Source organism: Panthera uncia, chromosome D4 (assembly GCF_023721935.1).
Source record: "Panthera uncia isolate 11264 chromosome D4, Puncia_PCG_1.0, whole genome shotgun sequence".
NCBI classification, from domain to species: Eukaryota; Metazoa; Chordata; class Mammalia; order Carnivora; family Felidae; genus Panthera; species Panthera uncia.
In genome coordinates this window covers 18,602,797-18,617,057 of record NC_064807.1, presented here as the reverse complement: position 1 = coordinate 18,617,057, position 14,261 = coordinate 18,602,797, and the positions used below count along the sequence as shown (strand labels likewise).

Genomic DNA, 14,261 nt, shown 5'->3' with positions numbered 1-14,261 from the left:
GGAGCGCGCTGGTTCCCGCAACCTCGGCAGGCGGCCCTCCGGGTGCAAGGACTTCACGGCCACCGAGGCAGGTGTGGGAGCTGCTCCCTGGAACCCCAGACGCCCGGCCCGTGCGCCCCAGCTCCTGACTGGTTCCTCTCGCCCCCCAGGCGCCTACGGCTTGGCGTGCCCCGAAGGCCTACTGGGGCGGGCGCCAGGGCTGCAGGTCCGAGACGCTCCGCCTCCTCCTGCCACTTAGAGCCACCAGCGCCAGCAGAAACCCTTGAGCTCGGTCTTAATCTGCGGTCACTTTCCGAACTTTCCAGGCAAGGGCGAGCTAGGCCCTTTGCCTCCAACCGACGCCGTGCCTGTCGCCTGCCTGGGACCCTACCGGGACGCGGAGATCCCATTCTCCCCCCCCCCCCCCCCGGGCACCGACGCCCCAACTTTTCCCGCGCGGTCTGCGCCCCCGGACCTGGTGTCCGCCTCCTGGGCTAAGGGGCGCGCGCATCTTCCGGGTGCGGGCCGTACGCCCATCCTCTCCGCGAGCCCTCCTCCTCCCCCGGGACGAGTGTGGGGCTGGTGCGCCCGGAGCTGCGGGGATCCCCTCAAGTTCCTGGCGCTCCGAATTCGCCCCCGCCTCGGCATCGACCCTCGAGGAGCGGACTGAGCCTGCGAAGGCCAGGCCTCGTACTGCCCTAAGTCAAAGCGGTCTCGTCCTTTTCTCTCCGAACCCGGGTGCCTGTCGCGGCTCGGCCGGGCGAGCGGCCGGCGGAGAACCGGGGCTCTCGGGACCGCGTCGCGCCGTCGGGTGCAGCGCGCGCCATGGCCGGCTGCTGCTGCCTGTCCGCGGAGGAGAAGGAGTCGCAGCGCATCAGCGCCGAAATCGAGCGGCAGCTTCGCCGGGACAAGAAGGACGCGCGCCGCGAGTTCAAGCTGCTGCTGTTGGGTGAGTGACTGCGACTCCCGGACCCCCGCTCGCCGAGCGTTTTCCTCCCTCCCGGCCGCTCCCCTCTCTCAGATCCCCTCCGGGCCTGGAGCCAGAGGGGTGCAGCGTGGCTCCTTCCTGCCCGCCCCCACCGCGGGGGGGCTCGGTGGCCGGCACCTGTCCTTCGCACCTCCAGTTGGGCGACTTTCAAAGGCACCCTTTCCCTACCCCAAAACGGGTGAGACCTAGCATTTGACCAGGGTTTGCTTTGTTGGCCCCCCTCCCTAACACTGCCTTCACCCCACTCTGCTGCCCCCGGCGCGCACAGCTGCTTCAGAGCCTTTTCTTGGATGTCGGGGTAGGTGGTGGGGAACTGCCTCCTGTACCGCTTTGGGTTGCGCTCTGGCCGCTGTGCTCCCGGTTTTAAGTACGGGTGAGTGAGTGCTCACCGAGTGCGGACTGTGCTAAGTTGTCACCGCGACACTGGGCCATAATGCGGGCGGGTAATAACATCCCCATCCTGGAGAATTAACTATGGAGGCCCGGAAAATTGGGAAACTTGCTTTGAGAAAAGACAAAGCAGATACCAGGTCAGTAACGGGGGTGATGTGCAGGCTCTAGCCACTCACCCTACTGTGATGACAATTGCCTCCCTTCGGTGACCCCCTTTGGCCAGGCCTGTTTGCACGCAGCAGGCCCAAACCTCCCTTGTTGGGTTTCCCTCAGCCTGCGCCCCTTCCTGGAGTTTGGAATGGGCTGCCCCAGCTGCAGCGACTAGTTACTCCTCTGGTTCTTAACGTTCAAAAACAGAAAAGAAAATGCTAAGGTTTGCCCAATTTGTGGAGCCCACCTTTTCTGATTTTTGTTCCAGAGCCCTGTGCAATCCATTGGCTGCTTGAGGAGTATTGACATTTTCTTTCAGATGAGGATAGTAGCCGTGAGATCTTTCTAGAGAGTTGGAAGCATTTCGACTCTTTCATTCCTTTCAGACAGGAATCCTCTCACACCAGTTGATGTTTGAATACAAGGAGTCACCCTGTGGGAAAGCTTCAAGAAAAGAAAAGTTGGTCTAGTTACCATAAAATGGAGAAAGCTTTTAGTCCGTATCGCCTTTGGGCCTGGGCAAAGGAAGCCTTTTGTACTTACTCCCTGGAGTTCAGAGTTTATGTAGGGGTGTCTGGCCTTCACTAGGCTGTACCCCTCCCCAGTGGGCTTGGTGTCTGCCTACGGAGTGGGCTGCCCCACCAGGAGACTCGTTGCCACCCCCCACCCCACTCCCATACTCACATCGGAATTCCGTGCCCAAAGGCCCCAAGCCAGCTTCCACAGCCTCCGCAAGTGTGGGGGGGGGGGCAGACCCCATCCCTAAGGAATGCCCAAGGGCAGCTGTGCTGGGGTGATGGAAGAGCTTGGAAATGTGGGTTGAGGGTCTACAGGTGTGCCCCCCCCACCCCACCCCCACCCCCACCCCCCAGGCCTCCCTGGGGGGAGAGGGAGCCTGGGTGGGGGAGGGAAGAGCTTGTGTCCATAGGCAGGGCTGTTTCATGTCTGGCCCGGAACTCCCAGGGATCTGCAATTGTAAATAGTACCTGGCCTTTCAGGTTGTTAAAAAGCTCCATTTGTTAAGGGAGGAGGATTGCGTGACAGTGGGCTAGCTTGATGACCTCTTTAAAGTAAATACTTGGGCCTCCATTTGTACCCTTGCCTCAGGCCCCACAGACTGATAGGCGCTCACCTGGTTTTGGCCACAGGCTTCTTTTCAAGGGAAGTCTGACCCATCTTTCATGGTGTGAAGTATGTTGATTTGTGTCCGTGTATGAAGCACCATGTCTGGAACATACCAGGAGTTTCCTATGACGATTTGAGCAGTACACTGAGCCATACTGCATTGGCATCAAGCCTTGTGTTTTTTTTTTTTGGGGGGGGGGTGTAGTAAGATGCTTGCGTTTGCACTCAAACTGGGGTAAAAATATTGTAGGGAAGTTGTTTGCCCTGGAGGTCAAGTTTAATACTAGTGACTAGAATATCTTCTTTGCCTCCCCCTGCCTTTGCCCCATCTTCCTGCACCCTCCAGGCACTGCCTGACCTCCCAAGATCCCCATTTTCATTGTGTCCAGCTGTGACTAGCATATTGGCTCCGTGCTAGTTACTTAGAAACCACTAGAAATAGTTTCCAAACCACATAGAGCTGTCAGGAACCCCAAGGAGGGACTTCAAAAACCTCTGGTTTCTTCAAGGGAGCAGGGCACACTTCCATTTCTTCTATTTCATCCCTTTCAGACAGGAATCCTCTCTCCCACCAGTTTATTAACTTTGAATACAAGGAGTCACCCTCCTGGAAAGCTTCAAGGAAAGAAAAGTTGGTCTAGTTAGATCAAAATGGAGAAAGCTTTTAGTCCGGATCGACTTCAGGCCTGGGCAGGAGCCTCAGGTATTGAGGAGGAAATGACTCCACAGATCCAGGAGGAGGAAAGGACTTCACGGATACTGAAATTAGGGGCCCCTGGGTGGCTCAGCTGGTTAAGCGTACAACTCGATTTCAGTGCAGGTCATGATCTCAGTTTGTGAGATGGAGCCCTGGGTTGGGCTCCATGATCACCGTTCAGAGTCTGTGTGGGATTCTCTCTGTCTCTCTCAGTGTGTGTCTCTGTGTCTGTGTCTCTGTCTCTCTTTGTCTGTCTCTCTGTCTCTGTGTCTGTCTCTCTGTGTCTCTCTCTCTCTCACACACACACACACACACACACACACACACACAAACACTCTCATGCGTGCACACACACAACAAATAAACTTTAAAAAAGCTTTTAAAAAAACACAGGAATCAGGACCTGGTGTATGTTGATTTGTCTTTAGCTGTGCAGTTTGAAGAATTGATCGGAGTCTCTCATTACATAACCCACGCCTCAGATGCCTCAGGTGAAACCCCCACTTTGCCGATGGGAGTGGAGGACCCTGTGTGGAGTATGGAATGACCTGAAAAGCCACCAACTCGGTGACAAGGAAGCATGCTTTTTCAACAAAATGATTTGAGGAGGTTTCCGAAGTGCATTCAATAGAGGCGTATCCTGTTTGCATTTATAATAAAAGCCTAGATTCCTGTCAGCCGGGAAAGCTAAAAGCTGCTGCCTGGTTAGGGCTAGTAATTGCAAAATGTCAGTGTGATACTCTTAGCTGAAGGAGATGGGGGGAATAAAGAAGATGGTTGAGTTTAGTAGGAGAGATTCCTTATCAGCTCTTCAGATAAAAGTAGGACTGAAAGGAGTTCTAATAAGAATCCTGATGATACTAAGTACAGGAAGAAAGTGTCTGGACAACGGCAATTAAGGGGGAGAAATGGGATCTTTTATTTATTTATTTTTTTTTAAATATTAGACGAGGCTTAGTAAATTGTTAAGACTTAAGCCGTCAGTCTCTGGAAACACTCAATTTTGGATGTAGACCTTCGTGTGGGAGCTGTCTGGGAGGCATGTGTGCTGGGGAATTGGTATTCAACTTAGGCTGGCATAGGGACTGCAAATCTAAGCGCTGAGGCCAGACCACCTGGGTTCAAACCCTGGCTGTACCCTTTCTTAGCCGTAGACTAACTTCTCTTGGGTTTGTCTGGCAGTGGTCAAATTTCTGCTGCCTTCACTCCATTTTTGAGCACTTTTTTTTGCCACCAGTGAGGTGTCACTTTCTATTTTAGTCGATCGGTTGCAGGTTGCATAGCAGTTGACCCAAAATGTCCTGGTAGTGCTTTCACGGTAATGTTTGGCTTTGAGTTTCCCTTACTTTCTGAACCATAAGCTGATTTCAGGGTCTATCTTCGTACTTACACCAAAACGGGTGAAAATCTGAGTCCCCTAAAATTTTATTGCATTGGTTATAACAAAATATCATTTGGAGACTAATGATCACGTTCATAGGCTGGAAGTCTGTTAGAGGAAAGGGTGGAGGGAGGGTGGTTGCCTCAGTAGAAAGTGACTTTTCTGGCTCTGAAGAAGCAAAGGAGTGAAACGGTTAAGTATGCCCATGTTCCTTACTCTTCCCTCGGTTCAAACTAACATTTTCCCACATGCTGGAGATCATTTCTAAGTGCTAAGTTGGAGGTGTTTGTTTGCAAGTAACTGTTGGGAGGATTGTCATAAATGCTTAATAGAGAATAAAAGGTGGTACAGGCAGTGCATGAAGGGGGATCTTCTGGCCGGGGGGATCATGTGGATAGGGCCGTAAGAAACGGGGAGGTTAAGGTACTGATGACTGCCCATGTGTGGACTTGTGCAGGACACATAGAAACTTCTCCCCACTATGAAGAGAAACTTTGGAGAAAAGTAACAGTGTTCTTAGGATGTGGGATGATACGAAGGGGTCCTTGGAGGCAAGATTTCGTTCAGTTTTTGTGTTTTATTTTAGCCCTTTATGTGAACATTCTCTAAACTGCCAAATAGATGTTACTGTAAAAATACTTCGTTTTTGTTTTTGTTTTTGTTTTTTTGTCCTGTAATGTGCTTCCGAATGGAGGAAAGTGACTTTATCTCTGGCTTTTGTCCATTGTGGGTAGAGATGGTCTCTTCAGAGGTCTTCAGGGGACTGCTGTATCATGGATACAAGCAGAGTATTCGTTTCGCCTCTAAACTAATGCAGAACCTTTTCAAACCATGGACTATGAAAGGTACTTTTTGTACCTTTACAAATAAGCAATACTGAGGTATAATTTATATCCAGTATGGAACTCTGGATATGTGATGTTGCATTCTCTGAAGGTCCTCGGTGGAGGCACACCATCTCCATCTGCCCCACGGTGATGTTACATTCAGTCACTTTTTCAAGATGTTGCACATTGTCTATTGTCTACCAGTTTTGGGGGGAGATGCTTTTTAAGGCCAGGCAAATATCCTGCTCCTCACCATATATCCCTGTATACCACGATGTATACACCAGGATGTATACACCACGATGGCTACAAAATGATTTTCTAAATCCAGCACTCTCTCCACATTGACCAGTTGGCACTGCACATGTTACTGTAAAAGCCTTCCTTTTGTCCCTATTCATTATTAATACATACTCCTGAATCCCTCACTGGTTTTTACTTCATTACTGTACTTAATTATTTTGACACTCAGATTGTACCCAATTTGTGCAATGAGACCACCTTCAAGCTGGTTCTTACGTTGCTGCAACATGGCCCATCATGGTTTCCACCCCCCACCCCCCAACTCTTAATCTCTGGCATAAAGAGGAGCCTGGACCTCCAGTTGACGACCTTCCCAGTTGGGTATTCAGCCATTATTCTACAGGGGCTCAATTACTTTGGGTGGAGAACGGCGCTTTGTCTTTTCAGATGTTGAGGGCACTAGAAACAAAGCTAGTTTCCAATTCACATCGCTCACCATTATGTACATATCTGAAGAATCCCATTCCTAAAGGCATGGAGTTAGAGGATGAACATCTTGAGGCTGTAATGCTGTGAGCAGATAAAGAAGGGAAAAACTTGACAGTAGAGTTGGGCGAAAAAAGCAATGTTAAAAAAAAAAAAAGCCTTACCCCACAAGGTGTTTTTTTTTTTTTCTTTTTTCCCTTAAAAGATGCCTTGTGGTCAATAAAACCTTTTTCTCTTCCAGTTGTACTTGAATTACAAAAGTTTTGTTGTAAGGACCCCCATGTGTGGGGTTGCAGGGAGGAGGGTAGCTAGATTGAGAAGGCAGAGAGGGGTTTTTAGTGAATCTGTAGCAAAGGTATTACTAAAGACAAAAATTGAAATCCAGGCAAAAAGGGGACTTGAGTGGAAGAATTATCACCAGGACTTTTCATGAAATGGAAAGATTTGAAGAATAAAGACTGGGAAAGAACCCTTCTCGGGGACACAGCAATCAGCATGGGTTGGCTCCATTGCCTTCCAAGCTTGATAGCTCTCTGAGCCTTACTTGCCCCTGTGAGAACCTCAAGTCTTGGTGGGGCATTAGGGCGCATTCCTGGGTCAACCGTTTCTGGGTGGTTGCTATAAATCAACATGTGCTCTGTGATCTGAGTGCTGATGGCCTGGGGTGGGGCTCCCTGGGGGTCAAGCAGCCCTTGCTGCAAAAACTGTGGAAGGAATCGAAGGGTACCAGCAGAAATCCAAGGGCTCTGAAGGTGGAAGGCACTGCAGGAGGCTTTGTGGGAGCCCTGATTTTGATTAGGATCAATTGGCTCTCTGCTGACGGGTAAATTAATGGGTTGTCCTGTCAGCCAGTGTTCTTGGTTGCAGACCGTTTAAGTAGAAGAATGATTTATTGGAGGGAAAGCAGGAAACTCACAGGACCGATGGGAATTGGAGAGCAGGCTCAGCCAAAGGGCACGATCCAAGGGAGTTTTGACACTGGTAGCAGCCTACACTGCCAAGCACACAGCCAGGGACGATTCCACCCGGGTGGCAGTTGAGGCTGCAGTGGACACTTCACAGCAGTGCTGCAAATCATCTGTGACCACTTCCTGTCTTGTGTGTCACCTTGCAAAATCTCAGGCCATCTGTTTGTGCTCAGCTGCCGGGGAACTGGGGGAGGGCAGGCAGCATGGCAGGATGGTAAGGACATGTTTTCTGGAGCCATGCTTCCTGGGTTTAAAATCTAGGCAAGTAGTTCCCGTTGGGCTGTCAGCACCCTGTCTGGGCTGAGGCCTCTTGCCTACCACTACAAGGTCACTGGTAGAACTGACATGCAGTTCTTGGTAGGACGGTCAACAGCAAGAAGGCTCTGCTGATGACTCTTCTAAGAGAACAGGGTCCTGATAAGTTGCCATAACTTAAAACTATGAAATGAGCAGTGTCTTAAGACTTTGGAAACTTGAATTGCTTTTTTTCTTTTTTTTTTTTTTTTGGTGGGAGGGGGTGTCTCTGAGTATGGGATATGTAACCATGAAGAAGACATTACCTCTCAACCTCAGGGTCCTCAACAGTAAAATGAAAGGTGTGGGTCAGGTGACCCTTGATATCTTTCCAATTCTGTTAGCAAATATTTTATACCAATGGTTCTCAAAGTCTGTTCCCAGGAGCACAGACCTGTGCTCCTGTTTTCAGCACCTCCTGAAAACTCATGAGAAATGCGAACTCTGAGTCTCCATTGTGGTCCTCTGATCAACTTCAGTAGCGGCCCCGCAATCTGTATATTAATCCCTCCAGTTGATCCTGATACATGCTCAGATGTGAGAACAGGATTGGTCTGGCCTTCAGGACTGGGCAGCCTCTTACCGTACCTCTAGGGTCTAAGGCCGATAACCTTATTTTTCAGCAAATATCCAGGAGGTCCCCGGGACTGACCTGCCTAGGGAATGATTTGTTGCTTGCAGTCGAATAAACCTCTCTCTCCTCAACTTTATGAAGGGTGTTCAGAGTCTGAGCTAGGTAATTAGTAGGGATATTTAGCATTTGTCCCCATGTGCCTGGTTGGCAGGCAAAGAGAAAGCACACATTTACATTTACCTCAGTAAGAGTCCTTATAAAAACAAGTGTTTGCATTTGTATGCACTCTTGTACTTTTATATACTACTCCAAAAGCTATGTTCCTATAAACTGCAGTGGCCTTATGGCTAATAACCATTAAGTAGTTACTTTGTGTCATGGAAAGTGGTGTACAGGAAGCCTATTCTAGTAAGAGCTGCCATATATCTGTCTTCTCTTTGAAAAATCACATGGAACATTGGCTGGTATTTCCATCCAAGGGAAATAAAGGGTGATAAACTTTGTCTTAAAAAAAAATGTTAAGTAATGGATGAGTTCTACTTTGTAGTCTTAAAAAATAAATAGGAAGAGAAAACCTTTATCTTTGTTTATTTTGCCTGAATGGTGTATTCTGTATTGTTGGCTCATTGTCAATGACCCACAGATGGGTTAGCCATGCTACTGTTCTCTTGAATCTGCTGTGAATAACACCTTCATTTTGAGTAACTCATTCCCCAAATATTTCTGTTGCTTGGCTACTATGTAATAGGGAAATACAAGCTAATTGCATTACCAAGCAATATGCAATTAACAAAAGTGATAAATCATGGGCAACATCATTGTCTAATTTATATAGAATTGTATCTCATAAGTGTATCAGCATGCTACTGAATGGAAAAGCTTAAGCTCCTCTCTTACCACAGAGTTTAAGAAAGTGCAAACTTCGATTTTGTGAATGGAGTAGAGAAGGTCCAGAGGAGTGAAGGGGCTTGGCATATGTCATGGGGCTCAGTAACTGGTAACTAATTGGCAGTAAGCCAAGACTAGGAGTCCAGTATTCATTGCCAACTCCTTTTTTTTTTTTTTTTTTTTTCATGAAGTCAGTGTGAGTCCTCTTGTTGGATTTCTTCGTTTCTAAGGCAACATTGATTGTAAGACATGCTATTGATTTGAAAACAGCTTTTCAGGAAAGCAAACACCTTAATAAATGCTCACATCAATGCAAAAGCGTCTCGACCTTAAAAATGTTCATTTCTGTGGCAATAAAACTTGGAATCAAGGTATTCATCCTCCCCCCCCCCCCGACCCCGCTGGCTCCCAGATAGTACAAATTTAAAATAAGCGAAACTACTCCAATTATTGACATAGAATAGAATTTCATGAAACCAGTTTAAGTGCTGAAATTAGAGAAGAAACCTCTGTGTATTGCCATCAGTCTACTGGGCTCTATTTCAAGTAAAACTTGAAAAAATTGTGTCCTGGATTAGTGGGGCTGTTCTATATAAAGAAGGTTAAGAAAAAAATGGGAGCAACCAACCAACTGTGGTGACAGTGTCTGAGTGATGGTGGATGGGCCACATCCAGGCAAATGCTTGAGTCTGGGAAGAGTTTTATATGAGACCTTGAACTCCTTGAGGGTTTTATTCACCACTTACTGACCTCAGCCCCCACCCCTGCCCTGCTGAGGATAGACCTTAGCTTAAATATTGGCTGAATGAATAGGTGTGTCTCTTTGTCTCCATGAACTAGCAGATGGTTAGTATGAAGAATTCCATATAGAAGCTAGAGGTCTCTATTGTTTGGGCTACTTTAGGAACATTCATGAAAGGAAGACTGTCATGGGTTGGGTCTTCCAGAAGAGCAAGGTGTAGATAATTTCAGAATTGATTTTTTTTTTTAACATGTCCAATATGTTAGCTATCTATTTCTGTTGAAGGTTTATGCCTAGATTAGTGGTGTCAAAATATGAAAATTGAGCCCAGGTCGTAGAAGTGAAATGCTACCTGGAAAATAAATTCCTTGTATTTCCATAAAGAGTTTTCCTAGTAATCATACATAAGATTTTGATACGTAACTGGAATCATAGTTGAGAAATTCATTAGTCTTTATTGCTTCGTTCTGAACTAATTTGAAAAAAATTCTAACTCCTCATCTTTTTCATGTAACTTTTCTAAATTTGTGGTAGGTCTGTCTCTATAAAAATTGAGGAGTTAGGCCTCATGATTTTAGAGGCTCATCTCCTACTTAATTTTATGGATAAGAAATTTGGAAGATCTAAAAAGAGAATCAGTCATTATTAAGACCTAAATGTTGTGCAGCATGAGACCTAGTTTGGTGAGTTTGGAGCCATACCATAGCCTGATCAAATTTTGTAGGAAATTGACCTTTTTCTGTGCAGCTAATAGAAATCATCATCTTCTATTGCACAGAGTGGGGATGTTTAAAGTGACAAACAGGATGTACTCCGTGTATATTTGTATTTGTTGATGTAAATCTTTGTAATTGGTGTTATTAAAATCAGTGGCTTGTAGATTTTAGGATTTTGAGTTGGTTATAAAAAATTGGAGAAGGTTAACAGAATAGTACTATTCACTAAAAGAAAAAAACTTGCCATGTTTGAGAGTGTTAAAAATACTATAGCATATTCATCTACAAAACCATTTAAAAAGTGACATCAGACAGAGTTAACAACTCATTTCTTAACATACCAAAAATGGAACTGCTTGAACAAAACTGAAAGGTCTTCCCTTCTCTCCCTGATTGATCCAATTCTACCTATCTTTGTCTCCATTATTGGGACCACTGGCCCCTCAGGTGCTCAAGACAGAATCCACAGAGTGTTGAATTTTCTGCTACACTTAACACTAGAAATGGAAATTAGAATAATAAAACAGTAACATTTATCCATCCAATTCTCTGTCTGGGCACTTGAATGATCTCATTTATTCCTCACCATTTGCGGTACACTTAGTATTATCCTTTCCATTCTACAGATGAGGGAACTGAGGCCCTAAAGAGAGGTTGCCAGCCAGGGCAGAATTTTGAATCCAGGCAATTTGACTCTAGAGCCCTGGTTTTTTTTGTTTAACTTTTTAAAATTTTTTTTAACATTTATTATTGAGACACAGAGCATGAGCAGGGGAGGGGTGGAGAGAGGAGGAGACACAGAATCCGAAGCAGGCTCCAGGCTCCTAGCTGTCAGCACAGAGCCCGACGCGGGGCTCGAACTCACAAATCACAAGATCATGACCTGAACCGAAGTCAGACGCTCAACAGACTGAGCCACCCAGGCACCCCTAGAGCCCTGGTTCTTAATCACAGTCTTGCTCCTGTTTCCCAGAGTCAATGTATCACCAAAAATCTACTCCAGGAGGCCAAATCTCTACTGTACCTATTTCTTAGAATTCTCTTTGTCCTATCTCTCCTCTGAATTCACTAACCTCTCCCTAGAGTCCATTCTCCACACTGCAGTCAGAGTGACCTTGTAAAAATGGAAATTGGATTGCTGTTTTCTTGCTCAAAGTCTTTTTAGGGTCTTCTCATTGCCCTTGGGTGCAAATCTAAAATCTGTGCATGGTGTGTGAGACGGTCTATCCTGTCCCTTCCCACCTCTGTGCCGTTATTCCCTGTGATCACTCATTCTTGGCTGTAGGGCTTTCTTTTAGGAAATTCATTGGGCCAAACTCATCCTCCTTAGGCCTCTGCTCATGCTGATCTATCTGCCTCCAACATGAATACCTAAAAGTCTTCCAGCTAACTTCTACTAATTTTCAGAATGCTTCTTAAATATCTCTTCCTCCTGGAAGCCTTCTCTGACTCTGATCCAAATTAAGTTCCCCCAGAAAATTCTTCCATAGCCCGTTCTGGGTTTTTTGAGATTTTTCTTGTTTCTTGAGGTAGACCTGTATTGTTAAAAACTTCCCTCTAGAACTTCTTTTGCTGCATCCCAGATTTAGACTGTTGTGTTTTCATTTTCATTAGTCTCTATCTTTTTTTTTTTTTTCTCTTCGATTTCTTGGTTTACCCATTCATTGTTCAGTAGAATGTTATTTAGACTCCATGTACTTGTGTTCTTTGGAGATTTTTTTCTTATAATTGACTTCTAGTTTCATACCTTTTGTGGTTGGAAAAGATGCACGATAAGATTTCAATCTTGTTGAATTTGTTGAAACTTGTTCTGTGGCCTAACATGATCTATCCTGGGGAGTGTTCCATTTGCATTTCAAAAGAATGTATATTCCGTTATTTTTAGATGGAGTGTTGTATATAGATCTGTTACGTCCATCTGGTCTAATGCGTCATTCAAAAGTACTGTTTACTTGTTGATCTTCTGTCTGGATGGTCTATCCATTGATGTTAGGGTATTAAAGTCCTCTACTATTGTATAACTGTTGATAACTTTTTGTCTGCTAATAGTTGCTTTATGTGTTTAGGTGTTGTGATACTGGAAGGCAGTTATGCTCACCACTATACCACCAATGCTAGGTACCTCCCATATTGGGTGCATAGATACTTAAAACTGTTACACTCTTTTGTTGGGTTTTTCCTTTTATCATTATGTAGTATCCTCTCTGCTTCTGGCTACAGTTTTTGTTTTAAAGCCTATTTTGTCAAAGTATTGTTAGCCAGCTTTCTTGTTTTCATTTGCATGATAAATGTTTTTCTACCTCTTCAGTTTGAATCTGCATGTGTCTTTAGGTCTGAAGTGAGTCTCCTGTGAGTAGCATATAAATGAGCCTTGCTTTCTTATCCATTCAGTCACCTTATATTTTTTGATTGGAGCATTTAGTCCATTTACATTAAAATTCATTATTGATAGACATGTACTTCTATTTTGTTACATACTTGTTTTGTGGTTGTTTTTGTAGTTCCTTTCTTGCTCTCTTCCTTTGTGGTTTGATGATTGTCTTTAGTGTTAGCTTTGAATTCATTACTCTTTATTTTTTCATGTATCTATTACAGGTTTCTCACTTGTGGTTACTGTTGGAGTCATACATAACATCTTCAGATACAGCAGTTGATAGCTGATGGTCACTTAAATTTGAACCCATTCTGAAAGCACTGAAGTGCTGAAATCTTTACTCCCTTGCCCTGTTTTCTGTTTGTCCTATTTTTACGTCCTTTTATTTTGTGAGTTCCTTGACCGATTTTTGTAGACAGAATTGATTTTTAATGCTTCTGAGTTAAACTCAATACTGGTTTTATAAGTGATTAATCTACCTTTATCATGTTTGCCTTTACTTGTGAAATATTTTTTTCATGATTTTCCTACTTCCTCTTATGGCCTTTTCTTTCCACTTAAAGGGTTTCCTTTAAAACTTCTTAAAAGTCCTGGGACACCTGGCTGGCTCAGTTAGCGGAGCGTCTGATTTTGGCTCAGGTCATAATCTCATGGTTTGTGAGTTTGAGCCCTGCATTGGGCTCTGTGTGGACAGCTCAGAGCCTGGAGCCTGCTTCGGATTCTGTCTTCTTCTTCTCTGCCCCACTCCCTCCATCTGTCTGTCTAAAGAAAATATATTTAAAAAAATTTTTAATTTCTTAAAAGTCTGGTTTATTGGTGTTGAACTCTTTTACCTTTTGTTTGGCTGGGAAACTCTTGCTGTCCTTCTATTGTAAATGAGAGCCTTGCCAGATAAAGTTTTCTTGGATGCAGTTTTTTTCCTTTCAGCACTTTGAATATATCCTGCTACTCCCTCTGGCCTACAGAATTTCTGCTGGTTAATATGCCGAGAGCTGAAGGGGGTTTCCCTTGTATGTAACTGTTTGCTTTTGCTGCTACTCAAATTCTATTGATCATTACTTCTTGCAATTTTAATTACTACATGTATTGGTGTGCATCTCCTTGGATTAATATTAAAGGCTTTCTGTGCTTCCTGGATCTGGATGCCTGTTTTGTTGCCTAAATTATGGATATTTTTAGCTATTAATTCTTTAAATACATTTTCTGCCCCTTTTTCTCTCTTCTCCTTTTGGGATCTCTATGATGCAAATATTATTCTTGATGATGTTGCTGAGTTGCCTTAATGGATTCCTATTTTTTATTTATTTTTGGCTGTTAGGCTAGTGTTCCATTACCCTGTCTTCCAAATTGCTGATCCATTCTTCTGCATCTTCTAATGTGCTTACGATTCCCTCTAGTGTATTTTAAAATTTCAATTACTAAGTTCTTCATCTCTG

General features: G+C 44.9%; 1 protein-coding gene across 1 annotated transcript in view; it reads left to right on the top strand.

Annotated features, from left to right (window-relative positions):
• Window positions 1-246: 246 nt before the first annotated feature.
• Window positions 247-14,261, top strand: part of GNA14 (G protein subunit alpha 14) — a 200,653-nt gene continuing 186,638 nt past the window's right edge. The window contains exon 1 of the mRNA XM_049634016.1: window positions 247-928. Within this exon, the coding sequence (XP_049489973.1) occupies window positions 805-928 (124 nt within the window). The 5' untranslated portion in view covers window positions 247-804. The remainder of the gene's footprint in view (window positions 929-14,261) is intronic.